The sequence below is a fragment of the Macrobrachium nipponense genome, chromosome 16, assembly GCF_015104395.2.
Source record: "Macrobrachium nipponense isolate FS-2020 chromosome 16, ASM1510439v2, whole genome shotgun sequence".
Lineage (NCBI taxonomy): Eukaryota > Metazoa > Arthropoda > Malacostraca > Decapoda > Palaemonidae > Macrobrachium > Macrobrachium nipponense.
In genome coordinates this window covers 19623501-19648145 of record NC_087209.1, presented here as the reverse complement: position 1 = coordinate 19648145, position 24645 = coordinate 19623501, and the positions used below count along the sequence as shown (strand labels likewise).

Sequence of the window (24645 nt, the reverse complement as noted above, 5' to 3'; positions counted from 1 at the left end):
TTTGAATATACTAGAATGCCATCGAGTGCTTCCCCAAACTTAGCTCTTTACCAGAGAGGAGGAATCGGTTGTAGTGCGGTAGAGAAAAAGAGAGGATTTTTGCCCAGAGGTTTGTGCCAGTAATAATAATGATATTATTATTACGGGCGTCTGACCGGCGCCACTCTCTCTCTCTCTCTCTCTCTCTCTCTCATCTCTAAGCCTGGGTAATCCTGATTTCAACCTTAATTTTGCGGTAGTCGGAAGCCAGTCTTCCACTATGGTCCTACACTTTTGGGGAAAATGAATTACTTCGTTAGCGATTATCAGGTCGTGCATAGAGCATTCTCTCTCTCTCTCTCTCTCTCTCTCTCTCTCTCTCTCTCTCTCTCTCTCTCCTCTTCATGCAAGATTTTAAACAAGGCCAGTAATTCATGTCATTATCAGCTTATGGGTAAAACATATCTCTCTCTTTCTCTCTCTCTCTCTACATGGAAACACTTATACGAGTCAACCGTGTGAAAATACTTAGCCAAAATTCATGTAATTGGTTATAAATATCACAAAGCCATTTTGAATTATATCCGAAATGAATTTTTATTAAAGTTTAGATTTCTTGGTGTTATGAATCGATTCTTGAGAGAGAGAGAGAGAGACGAGAGATGAGAGAGAGAGAGAGAGAGAGAGAGAGAGAGAGAGAGAGGAGAGAGAGAGACTTATAGGTAAACCCTCTGATCTTGCCTTAGTTATAGCCCGCTTTTATTACACGTGGCATACGTAGGCGGGTGCGTAGGCGAAACAAAATCCTCCATTGTTTGAGTTTGTTTGAGTGATGGTCTGTTGGGATTAATGGGCTTTTATTGGAACAGCTAGAAAGTTGGGGATTACTCTTTTGCTATGCAAATGTTGGTGCTTGTCATTCATTTGAGGTTCGACGTTGCTTTTTGCTAGCTTTTTGTGTACGTTTTTTGAGGGGGGGGGGGTTGGCCAATTTTTTTTTTTTTTTTTTTTTTTTTTTTTTTCCTCTTTTTTTTCCCTCGCTGTGGGTGTGCTTTTTGCAGTGATGTTAAATTTTACTAACTTTTCACGTTTCTTTTTTTTTTTATTCAATCCTGTTAATGAAATGTTTATTATATTTTACTCTGCATGCGAATTCGTGAATTTTTTTTTTTTTCCCCTTTTTATTTTCTCAGCGTCAGTTGTTCTCTGTTTATTTTTAAAATTATATCTTTCATGGTCCTTAATGTACGCTTTTCGCTACGCCAGTTTTATATATATATATATATATATATATATATATATATATATATATATATATATATATATATATATATATATCACGGTTAATAGATTTTTTTTTTTTATAAAACCGTGAAATTTTCTTTCATGGCAACCTTGTCATGTATTGTGGTGGATATATATCTTTCAAGTGGTTTTGTAGGAATGAAATCTCCAATTGTAACGAAATTTGCAAAGTCATGTATGTTTGTTATCCACCTCTTTTTATATTGGTTTTTATGGTGGTTATCAGTGAGGATTGTTAATACTACAACAGACCTTGATTTTGTTCTTTAGGAATTTTTGGCTTTAATTAAAATTGACTGCATTTTGGAATTTTGATTTCGCGACTGAATTGGTTATCTCTCTCTCTCTCTCTCTCTCTCTCTCTCTCTCTCTCTCTCTCTCTCTCTCTCTCAGGCCGTCCATTGATTTAAAAAAAATATAAATTGTCCCAGTAATTCATGTGATTGTCAGCTTATGGCTTAAACTCACTCACTCTCTCTCTCTCTCTCTCTCTCTCTCTCTCTCTCTCTCTCTACCTCCTCCTCTCTCTCTCTCTCTCTCTCTCTCTCTCTCTCTCTCTCTCTAGAATATTTTCCATTAATAGTAAAAATGATATTTATTTTCTCAGACTTCTTCAAGGAGATTTATTCCCTCTAAATAAATAAAGTATTTGTATTTCTCCTTCAACCTTCAAAACAACTTTATTTTGAGTCCCTGCAGTGTAACGCCCAAAACCCAGTTGCGCCCAACGTTGTCCAACTTATTACGTTCATATTTACGTTTCCAAATGTTTCTGCCTCTCCACGTAATGAAAAAACTTTCCAGATATAAATTGGAAAGAGACATTTCCAGGGGAGGGAGGAGGTTTGTGGTCTGTGCCACTTGGGCGGCTTTCCTGCCTCTGTGTCTGGCTGGGCTGGGCCAGCGGGCCCCGTTGGCGTCAGCTCTTGACATTTCGGTCACATTTTCTAACCTTTTCCTCCTCCTCCTCCTCCTCCACACCAATGTTCCCTTCCCCCCGCCATACTCCCTTCCTCTGAATTCCTTTTCCCCTAGACTCTCCCTACTATGTCTCCCCTTCACCTCGTACCTCCTTTCCCCTCTAAATTCCCTTTTCCCCTAGACTCCCCCTACCATGTTTCACCCTTCACCCCGTACCTCCTTCCCCCCTCTATATTCCCCTTTCCCCTAGACTCTCTCCCTGTCCTGCCCCTTCTCTTCTACCTCCTCCACCCCCCCTCCCATACTCCCCCGGTCGTCTGTCTCAATATTTTCCCCTTATTTCGAGACTAAAGGGAGCGAGTGTTTTGCGTAGAAGAGAGAGAGAGATATTTAGGAGGAAAATGGCAAGTTCATTACTGGGACGGAAGATGAAGTGCTTTATGAAAGACACGAGGGAGGTAGTCTCCATTCTTTCTAATGACAAAAAAAAAAAAAAAGGAAAACGACCCCAGAATAGAATCATTTACAAAGGTCCCCAGGTAGATTCATTAAGGTGTAAATTGAGTGGGCTTAAGAGACTCGAACTAGGTCCATCCTTTTAAGTGTATTAGATTAGCTTTTTTTTTTATATATATATAATGCTCTTAATTCCTATGAAAGCGAGTTGTAATTTTCTGGAGTTAAAGGCGAAAATTACAGCCTAATTATAACTTTATTTAATTTCTGGTTATTTACTGGTACTTTTTTTCAGGGTGATTTAAGTGTTTAGTTCACGTAAGGAACTTTATTCAGTTCGTAAGCTTAAAGGTTATTTTTTAACTAATGATTTGACCGAACTTTTAATTAAACAAATAAGTTTGAGATAACAACTAGAATTAGAAGTATGGAATAGTAAAACTGAGTTTCTCTCGAAGGAAAGAATTTTATTTTTGTTCGATTTCGAAGTAGAAAGTATGCTAGTGGATTTTGATTAAAGGTTGATAAAAGAAGCTTGTTGAAATATCTCAATGTTAAATTGTGGTTAATTAATTAACGTATTTACTAATATTTCCTCAAACTAGTCTGTTGTAATTGCGACGACACAGGACTTTGGTGACACTTTGATATAATATGAAGTTTGCTTTTGCGTATCATTTTGATGTTAATTCTGGTTAATTAATTAATATGTTGATTAACATTTCCTACGATAAGTCTGTCCTAATTGCGACGACACAGGTTCACAGGATTTTGATGAGGTGTTGTTAATAATTGGAGCTTGTTTTTGCATCTCATTTTGTTAACTCTGGTTAATTAATTAACATATTTATTAACATTTCTTCATTGTAACATAGGATTTAAACACTGGATTTTTCAAGTCTGTTTTTGCTAAATATTTATCGTAACTACAACGGCCCAGGAACACAAGATTTAAAAAGAAAAAGTTGATAATTCAAGTGTGGTTTTGCATCCGATTTTAAAGTTAAATCTGGTTAATTAATAAACATATTAACATTTGAAGCTTGTTTATGCATCTCATTTTGATGTTAAGTCTGGTTAATCAGTTAACATATCCTCCACCTAGTTTGTTGTCGTTACGACGACACGGGAACAGCTTATGGCATTGACTGAAGGCTGCCACGCTGAAGACATTTCACAGACATTTCACAATGGCCGAACAGACGGAGGTCATTTGGAACTTTAAACTAATTAGACTGGATCTTGGAAGGATGAGAAGCTTCCCCTGAGGATGGTAGAGATTAGTATCCAGGGACTTAAAGGGCCTCTTTCGTTGATTGGAAACCCTGCCGTTTGGATAGATGGAATCGGAACGGTTAGATGGAATCAGAATGGTTAGATGGAATCGGAATGGTTAGATGGAATCGGAATGGTTAGATGGAATCGAAACGGTTAGATGGAATCAGAATGGTTAGATGGAATCGGATGGACTCGGAACAGTTAGATGGAATTGGGATGGTTTGGTGGAATCTGGACGGTTAAATGGAATCAGAATGGTTGGATGGAATCTGAACGGTTAGATGGAATGGGAATGGTTAGATGGAATGGGAATGGTTAGATAGAAGCGGAACGGTTGGATGGAAGCGGAATGGTTAGATGGAATCGGAATGGTTGGATGGAATCGGAACGGTTAGATGGAATGGGAATGGTTGGATGGAATCGGCACGGTTAGATGAAATCAGAATGGTTGGATGGAAGCGGAACGGTTAGATGGAATCGGAATGGTTGGATGGAATCGGAATGGTTAGATGAAATTGGAATGGTTAGATGGAATCGGAACGGTTAGATGGAATGGGAATGGTTGGATGGAATCGGAACGGTTAGATGAAATTGGAATGGTTAGATGGAATTGGAACGGTTGGATGGAATTGGACCAGAAAGATAGAATCGGATTGGTGAGATGGAATCGGAATGGGAAGTTGGAATCGGAACGATTAAACTGAATGGAATCTGTCAGACGCAATCGGAACTGTTAGACGGAATTGAAACGTTTAGTTAGAATCTGAATGATGAGGTTGAACCGAAAGGACGAGATGGAATCGGAACTGTTAGACGGTTAGATGGAATCTGAACGCGAAGAAGGGAAGCTGATGGAGGCTGCTATTGTTCCAAGAGAGAGAGAGAGAAAGGAAAAGTTAGAAGAAGAAAAGGAAAAAAATCAGAATTGAAGATCACGGATTGTGTTATCGGAAGGAAACGGCTGTCATTGGGTTTTTATTCAGAGGAAACAAAAAGAAGAAAAGGTGGGTAAAATAAAGGCTTGGTTCGGGTCGACGGAAATGGGAATTGATCGGGTCGCCGGAAATGGGAATTATGGGAAAAATGATGAACATAAAAACCATAGATAGGTTTGGCGAACTAAATCAGAGAGACAACAAGGGACGAGAATTACTTTTAAAAAATCAGAAAGTTAGTAAGGAAACAGAACTTAAAAAATAAATTAATAATAATAATAATAATAATAATAATAATAATAATAATAATAATGATAATGATAATGTTTGGGATTGTTAGCAGGAAGTGGCGAGTATTTTAATATAAAGGTACAATAAAGGCATGATCCGACCTCCAGCTTACTCTTGGTGCATGCTAAAATCTACAGTCAAATAGAGCGTAGTTTCATCAGTGAAAATCAAAATAAATACGCTACATTAGAAATAATTGTTCTGTTCTGTTTAACATGCACATTATTTATTTTTTACATTTTCATTCCGATAAATAAATCATAAATATGCTATCTTAAAATTCCAGTATCTTTAACAACACGAAACATCTTTTTTCTGACATTTTTAGGCTTTTCTATAGACCTTTCTTACCCCCCAAAAAGCAACATCAGCAAGAACAACAGGAACAAAGTAGTTTGTAGGCTTACTCCCGCCAACCCCCGAGTTGGCGGAATTATTTGAGGTAGAAGGAAAACTGTTGGTTGATATAGAGCTTACGCGATCAGTGACCAGAAGGAAAGGGTAAAAACATTCCGTGATTTGGGGAGATAGGCATAGAATAATAGAATTACTACAGAATTGCAGAAAAATAAGAAGATACAGAAAGTAAACCTTCGGTAAATTGAGATAAATAGAGAACGACAAAGTGAAAGGAGCCTTCTTTTTAAACAGAAGCTGTTTAACTTTAAAGGTTTATCAGAGAGAAAGGGTGGATAAGTAATAGATTGAGTAAACAGAAACTTTAATAATAAAGAAGAAAACTGGCAAGGAGATGAAGGGAAGGAAGAATTAAGAGACTTGAAGAGGAAAAATATAAAGGAGGAAGTGATTGAATTAGAGATAAAAAGAAGAGCACCCGGGAACAAGAAAAGTCCGGAAAAGAAAATTGGAAATTAATAGAAGATAAAGGTTAAAAATGAATGATAGAGTATATTACGTAAATAGAAGGCAATTCTCGCGAATGAAGTTGATTCACACAAAAGGAAGATATGGAAAATAAAGGAAGCTCAAAATGCGACGAGTCTTTTATCGAAAATAAGATTTTTTTTCTGAAAATAATTGATGTAAGATTATATATAAAAAAATGGGAGGCTTTCAAGGAATAACTAAATTATAATACATGAATGACAGAATACCAAAGACAGAAGTTAATTATCTGCAATTTAAACACACACACACACACACACACACACACAGAGTTAACAAGTTACGATAATGGCTGGCTGTTCACAATCCCTAATGTGATGTTCGGCTCAGAAAACGAAAGAAAAAAAAAACTTGCAATCTTGCGGAACCTTTCATGCAAGATCACGCCTCCTTGTGTGCCTAGTGGTCGTACATTTAAGAGATACGCTTATTTTAAAGGCACATTGTATCACACTCACCCCCCCCCCTCCCTTGTTCCTTCCTCCTCCTCCTCCTCCAGTCTCTCAGTCCTAGAGTTCCCCGTAGGTGGTTAGTGCTTTACTTAAGGTTCTTTGCTGGCAGTGCAGCGTGCCTTTGGCCCCTGGCTGCAACCCCTTTCGTTCCTTTTGCTGTACCCCCTCTCATATTCTCTTTTCTTTCATTTTACTTTCCACCCTGTCCTGAGAGTTGATTCAAAGTGCAACAGCGAAGTTTTCCTCCTGTTACACCTTTCAAGCCTTTGGCTTAAGTTCTGTATTCAGTTCAATTCAGTCCAGCCCGTGAGTCGTATAGTGTTGCGTGTGAGAACACTTCGGGGAAACAGCCGGTTTCGAAAGAGGTGAAATTCTGAATCTTCAGACTTGCTGGTAAGCGGCTGAGTGGCGTGATCGGTATGGTCTTGGTCTACCACCTCGGTGGCTGCGAGTTCGATATTCGGGCATTCCATTGAGAGGCGAGAGATGTTTATTACTGGTGATAGAAGTTCACTCTCGACGTGGTTCGGAAGTCACGTAAAGTCGTTGGTCCTGTTGCTGAATAACCACTGGTTCCATGCAACGTCAAAACATACAAACAAAGAATGAGACTTGCTAGTGATCTCTAGCTGTAGTACAGTGAATTATATTGTTATGAGTATTTTAGTGAAAGTGGTATGATTTGGTGTGAACATAGTTTTACGATTTTTATTTTTATGCGTTTCATTTGCATTTTGTAATTGTAATTGGGTTCTGGAGCTAGACGTTACCTTTTCCTTGTCCTAGAAATGGTCACGTCAAGACAGGATCATTTAGGAAATGAAACTAAAAGTTAATAATAATAATATTGAATGGTGGTTCTTGTTTTTCCTTCTGTATATTTTCATTTGGGAAACTTTATGATAATATTTACGTCGGTATGGGGATATATATATATATATATATATATACATATATAATATAATGATAATGTATATATAAGATACATATACACACACATATATTAGATATATACACATATATATGTATATATATAGTATATATATACCGACGTAATATATATATATATATCTATATATATATGATATATATATATATATATATATATATAAGATATATATATATATCTTCTTGTAAATTGTGAATTTTACGACGCTAAACGAACTTCAGAACTGAATTCTGAACCCTTGTCATTATTTTTCTTGTAAATTCAGCGTTTAAATTCGCAAAATGGCAATGGGGAGCCTGGCCCCCTTTTAGCAGCCCATTAAGCCGTGATGGGACTTGAACTCTATTAGCTTATTCCGCAGCCCTGGTTCCTTTGCCATTCAAGGTCACTCCTCGTTGCTGGAGAGGTCACTGACCTCTTGATTATCTTGCAGTTGTCTTCTTGATTCATTTTGCTGCTTTGCATTGGGATGAGCGTTGCGCGCGCGCGCGAGTGTGGTGTGTGTGTGTGTGTGTGTATGTGTGTGTGTTGTGTGTGTGTGTGTGTTTCTCTTATCTCGGTCATTTTCCTGACTGTCTTTTATAGAAGAGTTTTTACATAATGCTTTTCATGACAGGTCTTAATTGTCAGTATTCAAATAGTCTTATTATGTTTTGTATTTCATCTGTGGCTTAAGGTCTTAATTGTTAGGTTCCAAGTGGTCTTATTGTTAGCATTATCCCATATGGAGCTTAAGGTCTTGACTGTCAGTTTTCAAATTGTTGCATTGCATCTGTGGCTTAACATTTGACCGGCTGGATATAGTGTTTTGATAAGGGGCCATTTTTGTTAACAATCGTTTTCGTCGCTTTTCGATGTTAAAACCTTTTATTCACAAGTTTTGAACCCTTTTCTTTTTCTATGGAATGTAGCATTGTTTGTATTGGTTTGAGGGTTGATGGGATTGAATGGCAGTATACCTGTATTGATTGATTGATTGATTTATTGGAGGGACTGAAAATTCAGCAGAAGGATTTTTGCTGAGCCCCAGTTGATAACGTGCCCCCATTCAAGCCCTTTCGTCCGCCAAAGGAAAGGGTGTTGGGGGGGGGGGGTGGTATCCGCTCTTATGAAGAGTAAAAGTGTTGTTATATGACACTCCTTCCTCTTCTAGCACTCTTGAAACATGGGATGTGACAAGGGGTGATATCTTATCTATGGCGAAGATTGCACGCAAATCAGTGGCCGCTGTACCTCTTTGTCTTCTTGTTACTGTTATGTATAAAACCTCATCTAGTATTGTACTCTTGTGAGGGATAGGTTAGAGCCAGGGCACCCGACTAACTGGAAAGGGGACTGGAAAGGAAAAGGGAATAGGAATATTTGGATAAAAGGAAGGAGTGTCTGAGCTGACGGTAAATATCTGCACCCGACATCACTGAAGCTAATCGTGATTGGCTGCCCTGGTCGCCCAGCACAAACCATTATGTGACAGTGATATCGGCTGCAGATATTTATCATCAGTTGAGTTACCCCTATAACCAGTCGAAGTCTTACGTTTGCTGTTCTGTTCTGTGTAACCTTAATCTCCTCCGTTGCCTTTATTCTCATGAGCCAATGCTAGGGAGCGTTTTTATTTTTGCATGTCATAGGATTTGCTTTTCATATTCGTTGTACAGTGATGTTTCGTTTTTATTGTTACTGTTGTTGTTGTTGTTTGTGGTGGTTGTGGCATCAGCTGCTATGCTTCGGAATTTTACTTTGGTTTGATGTTGTTTCGTTGTGTTTAGTAATGTCTGTTTGAAAATAATTTAGTTTTATGTTTCCGACAGACTTACCGTAACGGAGTATACGCGGAACTAATGACAAAGTTTTGGAAGATGAATATTTACATAAGTTTTTGTCCCAGTTCTAGAAAGAGACACCACAGTCTTTGTAAATCTGTGTTTTATGTTGTTAGTTATCCAGCCATTTGCTTCTTTACGTTAAAGTGATTTATATCTTACTGACTTTGAAATTGGGATTGCCTCTCATGCATTCCTTCTTCCCCAAAGGCTCAGCTACCCCTCTCCCCCCACATTCTCTCTCTCTCTCTCTCTTCTCTCTCTCTCTCTCTCTCTCTCTCTCTCTCTCTCAAATACGATTTTATGAATACTTTAAGACGAGTAACTCAAATGTTAAAAATTTCATCGTATTTAAAAATGCATCGGCATCGGAGTTTTACTGGATTCTTTCGTTCTTGTAAAAAAAAAAAAAAAAGTCTTAATGTTAAAGGTAAAGTAGTTACTGAAAGAATGTTTTCTTTTATATATTAATTTATATTGTGTATTGTCCTTATATACACATATATCCATAAGGGGTAATCAATTTATATTTTAAAGAAATATACTATGTGACACTTATATAAACATACACAATCGTTCTGTAACTCTACGTAAAATGCATCCACATTTCATTACCCATAACGCCATTACAGTTTGTAATGGTGCCAAATGTTTGCCAAGGTGTATATTTTCTTTTGTTTTTCATGGCGCAAAGCTCAGGTTTGGTGTGTTGCTCGAATGGAAAATTAAACGCCAATACGGGATCAGAATGGCTGTTTTATAAAGAACTAATACTTGGTATGCTTTTCACGTTTGTAAACTGTCTTGCCGTAAGTATTCCCAGGTACTGCTGTTGTAACTTTTTTTTTTTCTCTCTCTCCCTTGTGCTCAACGATTGCCTGATGCTTTTGCAAGAGTGCTCTCTGTAGTTCTGTATGTGTAAATATATATATATTCTATATATATATATATATATATATATATATATATATATATATATATATATATATATATATATATATATATATATATAATAGATAGATATATATTTGTGTGTATGTTTGCATATGTATGCGTGTGTAAGTGTGTTAAACAGTTCCAATAGTTTCACAGCTCGAATTAGTTTACACCTGGATGGTACGAAGTTACGTAAAATAATAGTTTTTATTTTTCCTTTTATTTATTTATTATTTATAAGCCGTATAAATTGCATCATTTTTGTGGGTTTCGTTATCACGTTTTCTCTTTGATTGAACCTTTTTCCATCTGCTCGTATCCCCCAACCTTTTGTAACCTAAGACGAGAGGTCCAAGCATCTGTCTCTCTCTCATACTCATATCACCAAACTCTCTCTCTCTCTCTCTCTCTCTCTCTCTCTCTCTCTCTCTCTCTCTATCTACTCTGCAACCAGCCACCACCCCACCCGGTCTTTTAACTCCTCCCTCCTTTTCCTCCTCGCCCTTTCCTCCTCCATCCACTATCATCTCCTCCCCCCTCCCATCCTCTCCTCCTCCTCCTCCTCCTCCTCTTCCGTGACCTTCCCCTCCCACCCCCTTAGACTACTCTCTTTCTCTCTATCCCTAGACCCAAAGCAGCCACCATTTCGTTGGCAAGTCTCCACCCGCGCGGACGTGTAGTGACTCCTAACACTCACAAGACACCTAACGTTTTATTTCTCTTCTTCTTCTTTTTGCATTCGTCTCTTCGTCCATGTGCACCCACGACCACCTCCTTTTATTTTGTGATGCACTGTAATTTATTTTCCATCCCGCAGTTAACCCCTAGTATCCATTTCCGAACTCGCGAACACTCTCTCTCTCTCTCTCTCTCTCTCGCTCCTCCTCCTCCTCCTCCTCCTCCTCCTCCTCCTCCTTCGCAGTGCAGAGTGGTGCCCCTCCCGTTATCTCTGGCCCCTGGGTGGGTGTTCCTAGGCACTCCCATTTCATGGGAGCTGGTTGATGGCACCCTTCCGTTCTTCAGGAAGGGGCAGCACCTCACGAGGAGAACAGTGAGATCATTTCTCATCCTGCTGTTGGAAGAGAAATGCCTTCCCAGGCGTACATACGCTTCCGAGAGAGAGAGAGGGGGGGGGAGGGAGGGAGGGAGGAGGATGCACCCTCTTTTGATACGCCCTTGAAAAAGCGGCGCTTATTTATTCGTCCGTGGGGCACTCGTGCTGCTAAGTCATGTCCCCGCCGTCTGCAGCCAGCCAGGCCCCCTTGCTTTCACTTGAAGCCCACGAGCTTGCGCGCTCCTTCCAAGGCAGCGAGCTGTCGGACACTTTGGCAATATCTACTTTAAATCCACCAGCACGAAACTCACGTTACTGGCACCAAGGACTGTCGTCGTCGTAGTCGTCATGAGGGATTAAGGAGTCGGATACTTAACATTCTTCTTGGTACTTTCGCCTCGCGCTGTGACGTCTCCCCCCCCTCACCCCCCTCACCCCACTGTGGGTGGCTCTCGTCTCTCCCTTGCATTATTTACTCTCTCTCTCTCTCTCTCTCTCTCTCTCTCTCTCTCTCTCATGTGTACGTGTATCACCTTCGGACTTCCTCAACTCATTTGTTCACTCGCTCACACACACACACACACACACACACACACACACACACACACACACCCTCCCCTTTCACCCATCTACCCCCACCCCTTCTACCCCTTTCCCTGCCTCAATCTATCGGTGGTTATCTGCACTTTCCCAGTAGAGACTTCATTGCGTCATCGTGGTGGTCGTATATGTGCTGCGTTTCACCGCTGAGGTTGCCGAAATCGTCCCTCTGTCGCAACCGCACCCTCCTCGAATTTTTGGGAGATTTGGGAGTTTTCCTTCTCGGAGCACGAATGGCCTCCTCTTGGTGCTTACCTGTGCTTCCTCAGATATTAGTGCAGACATGCTCGCTCGCTCGCTCCCTGGCGTTCATTGATTGTTCTTGCAACACCAAAGTGCACCTTATCCAGTCGTGTTGTATTTTTATTTGAGAGATTCTTGTGCAAATGCAGTGCTTGTGAAGAATGTGTATATAATTCCAAGGGATTGTTGTTGCAATGCCTCGTTCACCTAAGTGACACTCCTGTGGTCAGATAATAATTCTTTTTACTTTTATTCCTGTAATAGATTTAAGACGTATCAAGTGCCGTAGTTAACAAAATCCAGAACTGTTGGCTTAATGTTTAACCGATAAATTCCTTGCTGTGCTTATTCCACCTTCCTTTTTTATGTTTTCCCTAATTTCTGCAGACCTTTCTCTTTATTTTTTCCCCTTCTCTCATTGATATCATGTCATCCATCTTTGAAGACAACAACAACTGTGGTGTATTGCTGAATTATTGAAGGCAGTAATATTTGCTTGTAAGAAAACGTTGAAAGAACTTGAGTATTAGCAGACAGCATGCCATTCCTCATTGTGTTTACATTCGAACCATGACGTCAGAGTGATGTGGAAGTGACGCTGGAGTGATGTCAAAGTGATGGTAATCAAGTAGGGTCAGCCTTGATTGAACTCGCCTCAGTTTCATCAGCTTTGTGTTTGTGTTCTACGTAGTTAAGCATTGTTGGTGTGATGTCTAGTCATTCTGATTCACGATGGTGAGATTTTTTGTATGTGTAGAAAAAAAAATGAACTTGCTCTTTTCAGAAATGGAAAGTTAAACTGCATGAAACACTGATAAACAAGATATCTGAAAATGGAGGCCGCTATTGCACACGAAGAGTCATATGCTGTGGCGTTATCGGTGGCCCAAGTGGGGTTTGAAGTGCCTATTGTCAGAATAAGAAAAAGGTTCCTTGGGATGGAACTGATGAAGAGAAGTGTTCAAGTGTGCAAATCAAAGGGCCCTCTGTGTTAACGTATCTGTGAATGCGCATGTGCCTGCAGCACCTGAAGGCAGCTTCTCGTAACGTAGCTAGATGTTAAGAAGTGTTGACGACTCTGTTGGCCCTAGGAGAGGAATCGATGAATCAAAGGTTGACGTGTGATATCCGTGTACATATACGATACTTAGGCGTTTGTAGGGTTAAACCGATTTGAATAGATGTCAGTGGTTAGGAAGAAACTGTCGCGTGTCAGACCGCTTCATACCGTTCAGATGTGCACCAGTTTTAGATGATCCACATCAGTCATGATTTGTGATGCTGATGATTCTGATGAAAAGGAGAAGCTGACGCTTTATCTGGCAGACTCCCGACATGATTCTCAGGATCTGCCACAGCAGGCTCAGCATGGGCCAGGCCATGTACAAAACGATGCTGCCTCTCAGCATCCGTGGCTGCCTCCCCGCGCGCCTCACCCGAGTGCTCCCTCTGGACGCATGTCTGCGGAAGACGGGCGTTTTGTGATAGATAATCCCAATTTTTGCTATGAGATGGACGTAGCTCCATGCGACGAATGCACCGACGGCCGGGCGCCAGAAGATGCCCAGCTTCTCGATCATCATCTGCACCCTGCAGGGGGTCGTTTGGGGCATCCTTGCTCTTGTAATCACATTGATCGAGACTCCGAAGATGAAAGCTATGCAGAGGCAGCCAGAACCTTCCAGGTGGATTCTTTGCACCACCAGATGTCTCCTAATAATGTCTTCCCACATGGTAGCAGTGAACATCTTCTCTGCGAAGTTTCTGAATCAGATTATGCTGAAACTGGCGTTCACGATCCGTCCTCTTACTACCATCCAAATGTAGTCGATGACCCACTCGGAGCTGCAGGTCACAGGAATAGTGTACTAGAAGAATCTTCCGATGAAGAACCCTACCACCCATCTTTTGAAAATGCCCACGTCCAAGCTGGTAGTTATTTGCTATCCCTTGATAAGGAAGCAGGAAAGAAGTCAGCATACACTACCAATGGTTTAGAGAGGAAAGGGGCCGAGCCTGAAGAAGATGCAGTTTGCTTTTTGCAATGTGACCATTATAAGTCAACTAAAAACCTCTTGTCTGATAGCAGGAGCTTACCTAGTAGTGATTCCCAAGTTCCCCATCCCGAATCAGCTTCTCTTCTGACTGAATGCTTATCACAGACACCTGACAGTTTACCTGATGATGCATATCACAGGCCAGATGATGCCAGCCTTTGGCAACATCACCAGGAAGCTGCAGCTGCTCTTGGTCACCAGGAAGACCGTTGCTTGGGTCGCATGCAGGATGAGGTTGACGCTTCCCTAGCTGGCCTGGAGGTCGTGACTTGCGAAGGAATTGACAATGGTGCCCTTGAGCATACTGATGAAGCGCAGGCACATGCAGGGGCACTTGATGACAACATAAAGGCTCAGATCTCAAGTACACTAGCCAGGATTGATAATACCCGGGCACAGTTCAACCAACAGAGACGCCCCTTTGGTAATGGTATTCCAGCAACATCTGGATCTTCTGCCTCCTCACCTTGCGAACAAGTTAAACCTCCTTTCACCTACAGAAGGACCTTTGTGCTTAGTAGGCAGTCATTCACAGAGTCCCTGAGAGCAAAGATGGCCCCAGTAAAGGACTATGTCTTTGGCGAGAATCGTAATAGCTATGTTCACGATGAGCAGGGCCCAGACGAGGGGGCTCCACTAGCCAGGCAGGAAACCATGATGGAAAGTGTCAGAGAATACGATGACATCAGTGTGACAACTCTCTTGACCCTGGATACCTCGACCCCAACCAGGACTCGATCCCAGAGATCGCTCAAATCCCAGCGGTCTCAGAAATCGCAACAGTCTCAGCGGTCACAGAAATCTCAGAAATCGCAAAAGTCTCAGAAATCTCAGAAGTCACGGAGGTCCTGGGTGAGTGTGGTATCCAGAGGGTCAAAATTGTCCTCTCCTGTCACCTGCCTAGAACCTCTGAACCCTGGAGAAGCTTCCAACCGTTCAGGTATAGCACACTTTATCCAGGCCTGTTCGCTTTATCCATTCTGTACGCCTCATTCCTTGCGCTGCATTCAATAGGCATTTTGCTCTTATCCAGGTCATACAATGTGTTCCCAGACCGTGCATTTTGGCCCTCCAGACCTTTGCTTTATCCAAACCAGTCAAGTATCCAGGCCCTTTGCTTTGTCCAGACATTTATTGCTATCCAAACCTCGTGCTTTGGCCACAATGTTTCCTTTATCCAAACCTATATCCAAGCCATACACTATCATCAACCTTTGCATCGTATCCAAACATTGAAGTTTGTCTAAAATTGTCTTGCCCATATCTTTTGCCTTGCCCAAATCCCTGTTTCTCTCTAGTCACTGTGTCTTATCTAAACCTTCAGCTATGTTCAAACCTTACATTTTGTCAGATCCTTGTGCTTCCTCCTCATCATTCTCCGTGTCTCCATTTCTCATGCTTTATCCAAACATGTTTCCCCCAACATTGCCGTGTTTCCTATTCCTAAGCAATTCGCCCAGTTGCTGGTATACTTCTCTCTTGGCTGCCTAAACATAATTCATTAGCGTCTGTAACACATTATGCCACATGAACCGGTGCTTTGGCATTTGGAGTGTTACTTGACCCAGCAGTTTTGTACATGATCAAAAATGGGTGTAGAGGTTAGGGGTCATATTTGTGTATGAGGATGTTGTGGGGTGGAGGTGTTGGCCTTAGGTCATTGGACAGAGGCAGTGAATTCGTCATATCACAGAATTAATATTTAAAAATTTTTGAATTTCGAATATTTGCACGCAGATCCCCCCCTTATTCCGTCTCTCTCTCTCTCTCTCTCTCTCTCTCGTCTCTGGTAATGATGTTAATTGTCCTTTCGCTTATTACCGTCGTTAGTGCAGAGCCTCTTTATTTTCAGTGACATGTACATGCACCGAGTTAACGCTACGCTTCCCCCAGACTCCCATTTATTTGTTTACATTTTCACACAGGAACAACATTGCTCAAATGAAATTGAAGTAAAAATAATAAAAATAATAATCCCCAGTGATTCTGGCCGAGTTTTGAGAGGTCGCAGAAATTCTCGAATAGAATGAAAAAAGAAAATCTGCACGCTTAATGAAGTCATTCTTTCTCTTCAGTTCTCATTGTGATGGAATGCTCCGAGCGATATGAAGCGATTATGTCGTCTTTTAAAGCTGCGCTCTCTCTCTCTCTCTCTCTCTCTCTCTCTCTCTCTCTCTCTCTCTCTCTCTCACAACACACACACACACACACACACACACACACACACACACACACACGAAATAGGAAACATGAAGCTTAAATTTAGTATGATCTCTCTCTCTCTCTCTCTCTCTCTCTCTCTCTCTTCTCTCTCAGTGGAGTATAAAACTTTTGAGTTCCATATTGAAGTCTCTCTCTCTCTCTCTCTCTCTCTCTCTCTCTCTCTCTCTCTCTCTCTCTCTCTCTCTCTATTTCAGAACTTGAGTTGCTTATCCGTAGTAGATTTGTCTAAAACTAATGGGTCTATACATATTACATGATTTTCAGAGGCGCCATTTTGAAAATGAAGGTTAAAATCGGGGCATTTTCAATTTCTTCGAAAGCTGACTTTTGACGTTCTTTAGAGTAGTTTAAATCAGTGAGCTGGAGTATAGTGCAGTTTGGAAATGCGCAAAAAAGTGTGAAACGGTAGTTTTAACATAGTTTTAAAATATTTCGAAGATGGTTTTTTTTTTTTTTAACTTTTATTTAATACTCCCAATATTAAATTTTGCTGGCGTTTAACATTCAATTTTTTTTTTTTTTTTTTTTTTATGTCAGAATTAGAACATTGAAAATCCGTTGTTTATGCTTAGTTATGGACATTGCCATTAGTAAAGGAAATTTCTTTTGTATATCGTGATTGATTGAAGGCCTGTTAAAAAGGTCGTGCACTGCAAAGACAACGATTTATGCAAAATATTCTTATTTACTGCCATGTTCAGAAATGAGGATTTCACACTTACTGTAATTTGACCCTTATTCTTGAGGAGTGTTAACTATAGGTTCCCACCATGAGTACTTTTGATCGTCTACATTTGTAAATTACGTCATTTTTTCAATTCTTTGAGCTGTTGTGAATGGCGTTTGTGGCTGTGTGACGTTGCTGATAAGAGAGGTAAAGAGAAAACTTTTTTTAAGACATATAATATATCATATTATTATATATAATATTATATATATATATAGATATTATATATATAGTATAATATATATTATATATAATTATAATATAAATATATATATACTGTTAAGACCAACCCAGAGGACAGAGAGAGAGAAAGACAACCCTTGTTAATATGAATTGATTTAACCAGACCACTGAACCGCACTCTGAACACACAAGGCTTGCTTGCCCGAAGGTTGTGACCCTAAAGGGTGGGTTAGGAAAGCTCTGTACAAGGAGTCTACTTCACTTACCTGGAAAGAGGGCTCAAGGTACATTGTTTTCATTCTTTTCCTGTTCCAGCATCAGTGAATGTTTATATATCGCAACCTCTTGGAGGTTGTCTGTGTTATGTTTGTGTCTTGAGTACTTTTGTGGCGTTCTTTGTCCAGGGCTTTCTTTTGATTCATGAGGGCCATTGTTTGCCTGGGAGATTAAAAGGTAGGTGTGTGTGTGTGTGTGAACCTGTCGTAAAAAGGCACTAATTTGTGTCCTTGTCGATATATATATATATATATATATATAATATATATATTTATATATATAATAATATATATATATATGTTATATATATATATATATATATATATATATATATATATATATATATATATATAATATATATCATATATATATATATATATATATATATATATATATATATTATAAAATTAAAAACAGGACCTCAATTGAACATGATGGTATCTAACGTAGATTTAAGGAATTTAATAATAATAATAATAATAATAATAATAATGATAAAAAATTAACAAGCTTTCAAGGACTGTCTGGCTTTGTTGTACAGTAACCGTCATAAGTTGAGGGCAGATTGTCATTGAGTGTTTGTAACTTTTAAATAAAATCTCCATTTGATACCACCGTGTTTAAAATTGTTAATTAAATCTTAGTGTATATATATATATATATATATATATTATATATATATATATATTATATATATAATGTGGATATATACTATATAGTATATTTTACGACGAACTGAGAGGCACGGAGACAGTTTTTTATGTCGGGCAAAAATCAAGCTGTTAATCTTTACTTAAATCAGTGTTCACAAGAGAGAAAGAGACGGAGGCGGAGGCCAGCTGTTTAATGTAATTGTACTGTAGGTCACCAAATTAATTTAGCTCTGCCTTGCACGTTGAACAAACAAATGAAATTGTGGGCCCGTATCCCGTAGAGTTTGGATGGCTGCTGTAACTCTTCTGGTAGCATTAGTTCTTTTGTAGTGTCCTGAACCTTCCCCCCCCCCCCACCCTCCCCTATCCAAAGCATATTGTTAATCACATTGTAGTTAGTAGGGCTAATTCTGAGTAGCTAAATTGATTTTGTACCGTAAATATTTCTATGAAATTTATGAAATATATCAGTTACCCATACTTGACCGATTTCTCGTCACGACACCACGAAAACATTTATAATAATTAATTGTATTATACATATCAGCTCCGCCTAGGTGTCTAAGCATTGTTGTTGAGAAAAGTCGTAATTGCCAATAAAGAAAATAAACGTTTTCCCTGTATTCATAGGGCTTAGGGTGTCAGTTCACATCTCTGTCGAAAGACTGCCTGCGGTGACATAGTGTGAAATTCGAAAATGTGGAAATGTTTCAGCTTCCATTTTCTGTGTTAGGAACATTGCAAAGTTAATTGAATTCTGAAGTGTTTGATTTGTGTGTTGTTTTGTCATATGATGGATATTCTGAAGTGTTACTTCTGTATTCTGAGGCGGTTCTGTAATCTTAAATATTTCACATACTTAAATGTGGTTGATGCTACATACTACCTTTTTTCCAGAAGGATGAGGGTTAGTCATAGTTCTTATTAATCTTATCATTTTATATATAACAGTTTGCGCATATACAAATACGCGTGAGAAAGAGAGAGAGGACGAGAGTATAAGTTTTGCGTGTATATATTTTTTGCTCATTAAAGATGGCAAAAAAAGGAAAAAAGAAAAAAAAAGCGAGGGGCCAAAAAACAAAACATCCGGTTATGAAAAATGTCAAACGCAAAATGGAAAAGAAAAAATATCCGACTTTTAAGAATAACTTAAACAGCAACAACGGCAAAAGATTTTTATGTAAAAAATTAAAACAGAAAAATAGCGAAGCAAACTTTCAGAAATACAAATAAGAAAGAAAGTAAAAAAATGTGACACTTGCACGTTCACCAGGCTCGAGCTGCCTGCTTTTGTTTACCTTTAATAAAACCGTTTTCTTCGATACGAAAGTTGTTTTTCTCTCATGAAAAGAAAACGGAATTATAAAACTTTCGTTAATGGTTTCGGTTCTTATCCGGGCATTGAGGTTGCCGTAGGGGAGATGTCTATTTACTAAGATAATTGGATGGTCTTAAGCGTCTTAATAACCAAAGAAAGTAATACTGAGTCTTTCAAGGATGGATAATACTTATTAAAAGTAATTCAAAGTGAGATTATTAAAAGTAATTCAAAGTGAGATTATGTAAAGTTGTTTTGTGCAGTCTATGGAGATATTCACTCCATGTTGCTACAGCCATCTCCTCCTCCTCCTCCTCCTCCTCCTCCTCCTCCTCCCAGCCAATGAGGTGGATTGCGGACATATATTTAATATCACAGGAGGTATGAAGGTCATTATTTGGACCGTGAGAAGAGAGCTGGTAATGTTCAGTGGGACAGTTCACTCTCTCTCTCTCTCTCTCTCTCTCTCTCTCTCTCTCTCTCTCTCTCTCTCTCTCTCTCTCTCTGAATTATAAGTTGTGCTGTATATTAGTTTACCCAGGCAGCCAAAAATTACAGCAATATAAGAGAGCGTCGAGATGGCACGTTGTGACGTTTGAGACGTCACGTACCGTACTTAGTGTATACATTGTATGTATGTATATATACATATATGTATATATTCTGTATACATATCTATGCATTCAGTCAAATACACAATGTACATATGAGTTTGTATTTATAGAGTATATAGTATTATATATATATATATATATATATATATATAGATATATATATATATTATAATAACTATATACTCTATAAATACAAACTCATATGTATATGTGTATTTGGCTGAATGCATATATATACATATCATACATACAATACATATATAAATATATATATAATTATATATAATATTAATAATATATTTATTCTGTACTAAAAAAAACATATCTGTGCATTCAGTCAAATACACAAATGTGCATTTTTAGTTTGTAATTGTAGAGAGGAATGTGCGCTCCTGTTCAAGCGCAAAGAGATATATATTCTGTTGGGGAAATAACATTTCATTCATAGTACTGTTTACCAGGAAGAAAGTCAGACACACAAAACGAAAGAAAGAGTCAGATGAAAGACCAGGCAAATCGCTCGGGCATTGATGTATGACCTACTTTTAGTAATGGGGACTTGGAATAGCCTGGACCTCAGGCGGTAGGGGTAGGAGTGGTAGATGGAATGGAGGGGGGGGGAGGGGGTGAAGTGCCAGTGGAGGGGACACGAGAAGGCTCATAATATATACATGACCTGGGTCGGTGGTGGTGAGGGTGACCTTGGAAGCCAGTAGGTAGCCACTCGTGTCGGAAAGGAGAGAGAGAGAGAGAGAGAGAGAGAGAGAGAGACAGACTTATGTTGATTGTAATACAGAACAGGTTAGTTCCTGAAGTTCTTGTAAGAGATTTAGTATTTAGTAGCTCAGTCGAGGTGATGTGTAACACCTGACAGACCACATCATCTCACCTGTCACATTTGCTCTCTGGAATTCAGCATTCCCATGATTTATCGTCGGTTTGCTCTCTCTCTCTCTCTCTCTCTCTATATCTCCTCTTCTCTACTCTCTTCTCTCTCTTTTCCATCCACAACATTTGCGTTTTTGTCGCTGCTTCTTTGTCCTCATGATTTACGACTTTCCTTTTGTTACTTGGTAATGGTGTAGTCCACCACCACCCTCCCCCCACTCCACTTCCTTCTCCCCTCTCCTTTCATAAAGTTCAAAGTTCTGAACCGTATAAATGCATTGAAATGTCCTCGCCGGGAATGTTTTACGTCAAAATATCTTTATCGCTAATTTTCCACGACAAAAATACAATATACATGCCAAGCCTTCTTGTGTCCAGTGAGATATCTTGGTTAGGAAGTTGGGCCGCTTCAACAACCAAATTTTAATCATATACGTACGCAGTATGTGTACCGTGTATGTATAGTATAAATGCATTTATATGGGCACGTTTATCGGTAGTGTCCCCTGAGAATTTATTGTGAATTTCAGCCAAATGATTTTTGAAAGCCGCTCCTACCTTGACACCTGCCTGTGGGTGGATCTGCAGTCTCAAACGGTTGTGTGTATGTTCGTCAGTACTGTTTCTATAGTAGATATATTTGTGACTTCTAATACTCAGTATCAGTCATTCGTCAATGGCTCGGAAATAAAGTCGAAACCGGTCAGGACCGACACCCCGCCTCTTATTTTTCACCTGTGGATATGTGTGATAAATGAATCACGTGCTAAAGTGATTATAATCAATACATATATATATATATATATATATATATATATATATATATATATATAATATATATATAATAAACATATAATATAGATATATATATATCTTATATGAAAGTCCTTTTTAACCTCTTACTTTTTATTTTCTATATCTTATTACAGCGTCAATAACCTCTAGATTTTTGTGACGCCAGTTTACCAGATAAAAAAAACCTGTCCAGCGAGATCGTTGAGAGGCTTATTATGTGTATCCGAGTTTGTTTTGAACTTCTCGAACGATATTATTTGATGCGCACAAACTTTATGATCAACTGGAGAGAGAGAGAGAGAGACGAGAGAGAGAGAGACGAGAGAGAGATGAGAGCGAGAGAGAGAGAGAGGGGATCGGTTGTCTTTTTTTCTTATTAATTCCCATAATAAAACCAACCTTGAAAGAATCAATTCCGAGCAATTCTGTGTTACTTTATTGTGGAACAGATCACGTAGGGTAATAAATTGTTGGTTAGGGGATGTTCCTATGACTTAGGTTATACTCTGTATTATGGAGCTACTTGCTATAACTCAAATGTTACATAAATAGTGTTTATCCATTTTGGAACATCAGATTGTCGGGCTTCTTTGAGTTTACTCTTCCAACTGTGGATATATTTTTTATATCCCTCATTTCTTTGGTGCACTGTAGGCTATATTCTGTTCTAGCGCACCTGGCGTGATAGGTATGGTCTTAGCTTACCACCTTGGTGGCCGCGAGTTCGATTCTTGGGCATTCCATTGAGGTGTGAGAGATGTGTATTTCTAGTGATAGAAGTTCACTCTCGACGTGGTTCGGAAGTCACGTGAAGACTTTGGTCCCGTTGCTGAATGATCGCTGGTTCCATGCAACGTAAAAACGCCATACAAACAAACAAATATATTCTATTCTAATTACCCTCGCTATTTCCTCTTCGTGGTTCCATACTCTCCCCGTTGGAAAAAGTTCACGCGTTCGATCCGGTATAAGGACGGAGCAGTATGGACCAGTTTCCTCCCACATCGTTCATCCGTCGAACTGAGCAGTGAATATGATCTTGGTAGTCAGTCGACTGTGTTAGGTTCGCTTTCGTGTGTGAAGTAAGAGAGATAAAAGCCCCCCCTAGCATGCATGGACGGCCAGTGCTCCGTCAAAATACATAGCGTCATAACGGGAGAGCCGCTGCAAGGTAATCCGCATCAGCAGCGGGTTGGAACCACTCGTCAGGTAGGCGTCACGGAAGGAGCAATAACATCTCCAAATCTGGCTTTAAGTTAAAGTAAAGTCTTAGTTTAACCAGACCACTGAGCTGATTTAACAGCTCTCCTAGGGCTGGCCCGAAGGATTAGATATTTTGACGTGGCTAGGAACCAATTGGTCACTTAGCAACAGGACCTACAGCTTATTGTTGGATCCGAACCACATTATATGGAGAAATGAATTTCTCTCATCAGAAATAAATTCCTCTGATTCCGCGTTGGCCGTGCCAAGAATCGAACTTCGGACCACCGGATTGGCGCCCGAGCGCGAAAACCACTCGTCCAACGAGGAACTAAATCTGGCTTCAGAACTGGGGATATCGTGTGGGTAAAAGATCGAGATCGATATGGGCTCTCTTCGTATTTACTGCTCATAATGAGGGACTGCTTCACGTATGCGTCTTTGCATTGTGATTGGCGGGTACTTCTTTGAAGAAAGACTACTGATTTAGCAACAATTGACAGCTGTTTTGTTGCTACAATTGTTATTTGGTGTGTATACATTTTTAATAACATGCATTTCAATATTTTTCTATTACGATGGAGTACCGATGTGTATTGCTGCCATGTTTATATATTCCACTGTAAAATTATTCATAATTACTGGTTATTTTTCATTGTTAATCTGCTGGAACAAGAACCAAGGGCCATTGACCTAAAATTCAAGCTTCCAAAGAATATGGTGTTCGTTAAGAAGGAGTAACAGATGGTAATTAGGTTAGAACATCTCTAAATAGCGCCTAGTGGCGTGATCGGTATGGTCTTGACGTGCCACTTAGGTGGCCGCGAGTTCGATTCTCGGGCATTCCACTGAGTGGTTAGGTATATGTATTTCTGGTGGTAGAGTTTCACTCTCGACGTGGATCGGAAGTCATGTAAAACCGTTGGTACCTTTCTGAATAACCACTGGTTCCATGCAACGTAAAAACACCACACAAACAAACAAACATCTTTAAAAGATGGTCTCAGTGCTGTTATTAATGTTATAGCAGAGCTATGTATACACATCTGAATACTAAAATATACTACTGCTTTTAAGGCTGACAGGTCAACTCCTTGCATTGCAAAAAGCTTATTGTGACGTACCGTTAATGGAGTTGCTAGGCTCATATTCTACATGGTTATTGGCTTGCCATGTACTACCTAAACCTTTTTTTTTTTTCATTGTCTAACATAGAGACTGTTTTCAGACACGACTCAACTGGTCTGGTTTCTCTCTCTCTCTCTCTCTCTCTCTCTCTCTCTCTCTCTCTCTCTCTCTCTCTCTCCAGTTTTGTTGATTGTCGTATGAAGAAGAAAAGTTCTCATACACGATTTCACTGCTCTCTCTCTCTCTCTCTCTCTCTCTCTCTCTCTCTCTCTCTCTCTCTCTCTCTCTCATGAAGATTTATATTTATGTAGGGACCGAGATACAAATTCATGGGTTTAGTGCATACCATTAGGTCAGGGCCATTTCTTGGAATCTTTATATTTAAAGAATTTCCTGTTTTTTTTTGGGTAAGGCTGGGCTTGTCTCTTTTTCTTTAAAAAAACTACTTT

At 39.5% G+C, this 24645-nt stretch overlaps 1 protein-coding gene across 4 annotated transcripts in view; it reads left to right on the top strand.

Annotated features, from left to right (window-relative positions):
* The window catches only part of LOC135195588 (probable phospholipid-transporting ATPase IA), a 291149-nt gene that overhangs the window by 139821 nt on the left and 126683 nt on the right, over positions 1-24645 (top strand). For 2 of the 4 annotated variants that reach the window (XM_064221905.1, XM_064221903.1), the window contains exon 1: positions 12913-15125. The exons of 1 other annotated variant lie outside the window; for it this stretch is intronic. In XM_064221905.1, the coding sequence (XP_064077975.1) occupies positions 13397-15125 (1729 nt within the window). In that variant the 5' untranslated portion in view covers positions 12913-13396. Of the gene's footprint in view, positions 1-12912; positions 15126-24645 lie in introns of those variants that run through there. One more of the 4 variants, XM_064221904.1, reaches the window with a different exon arrangement.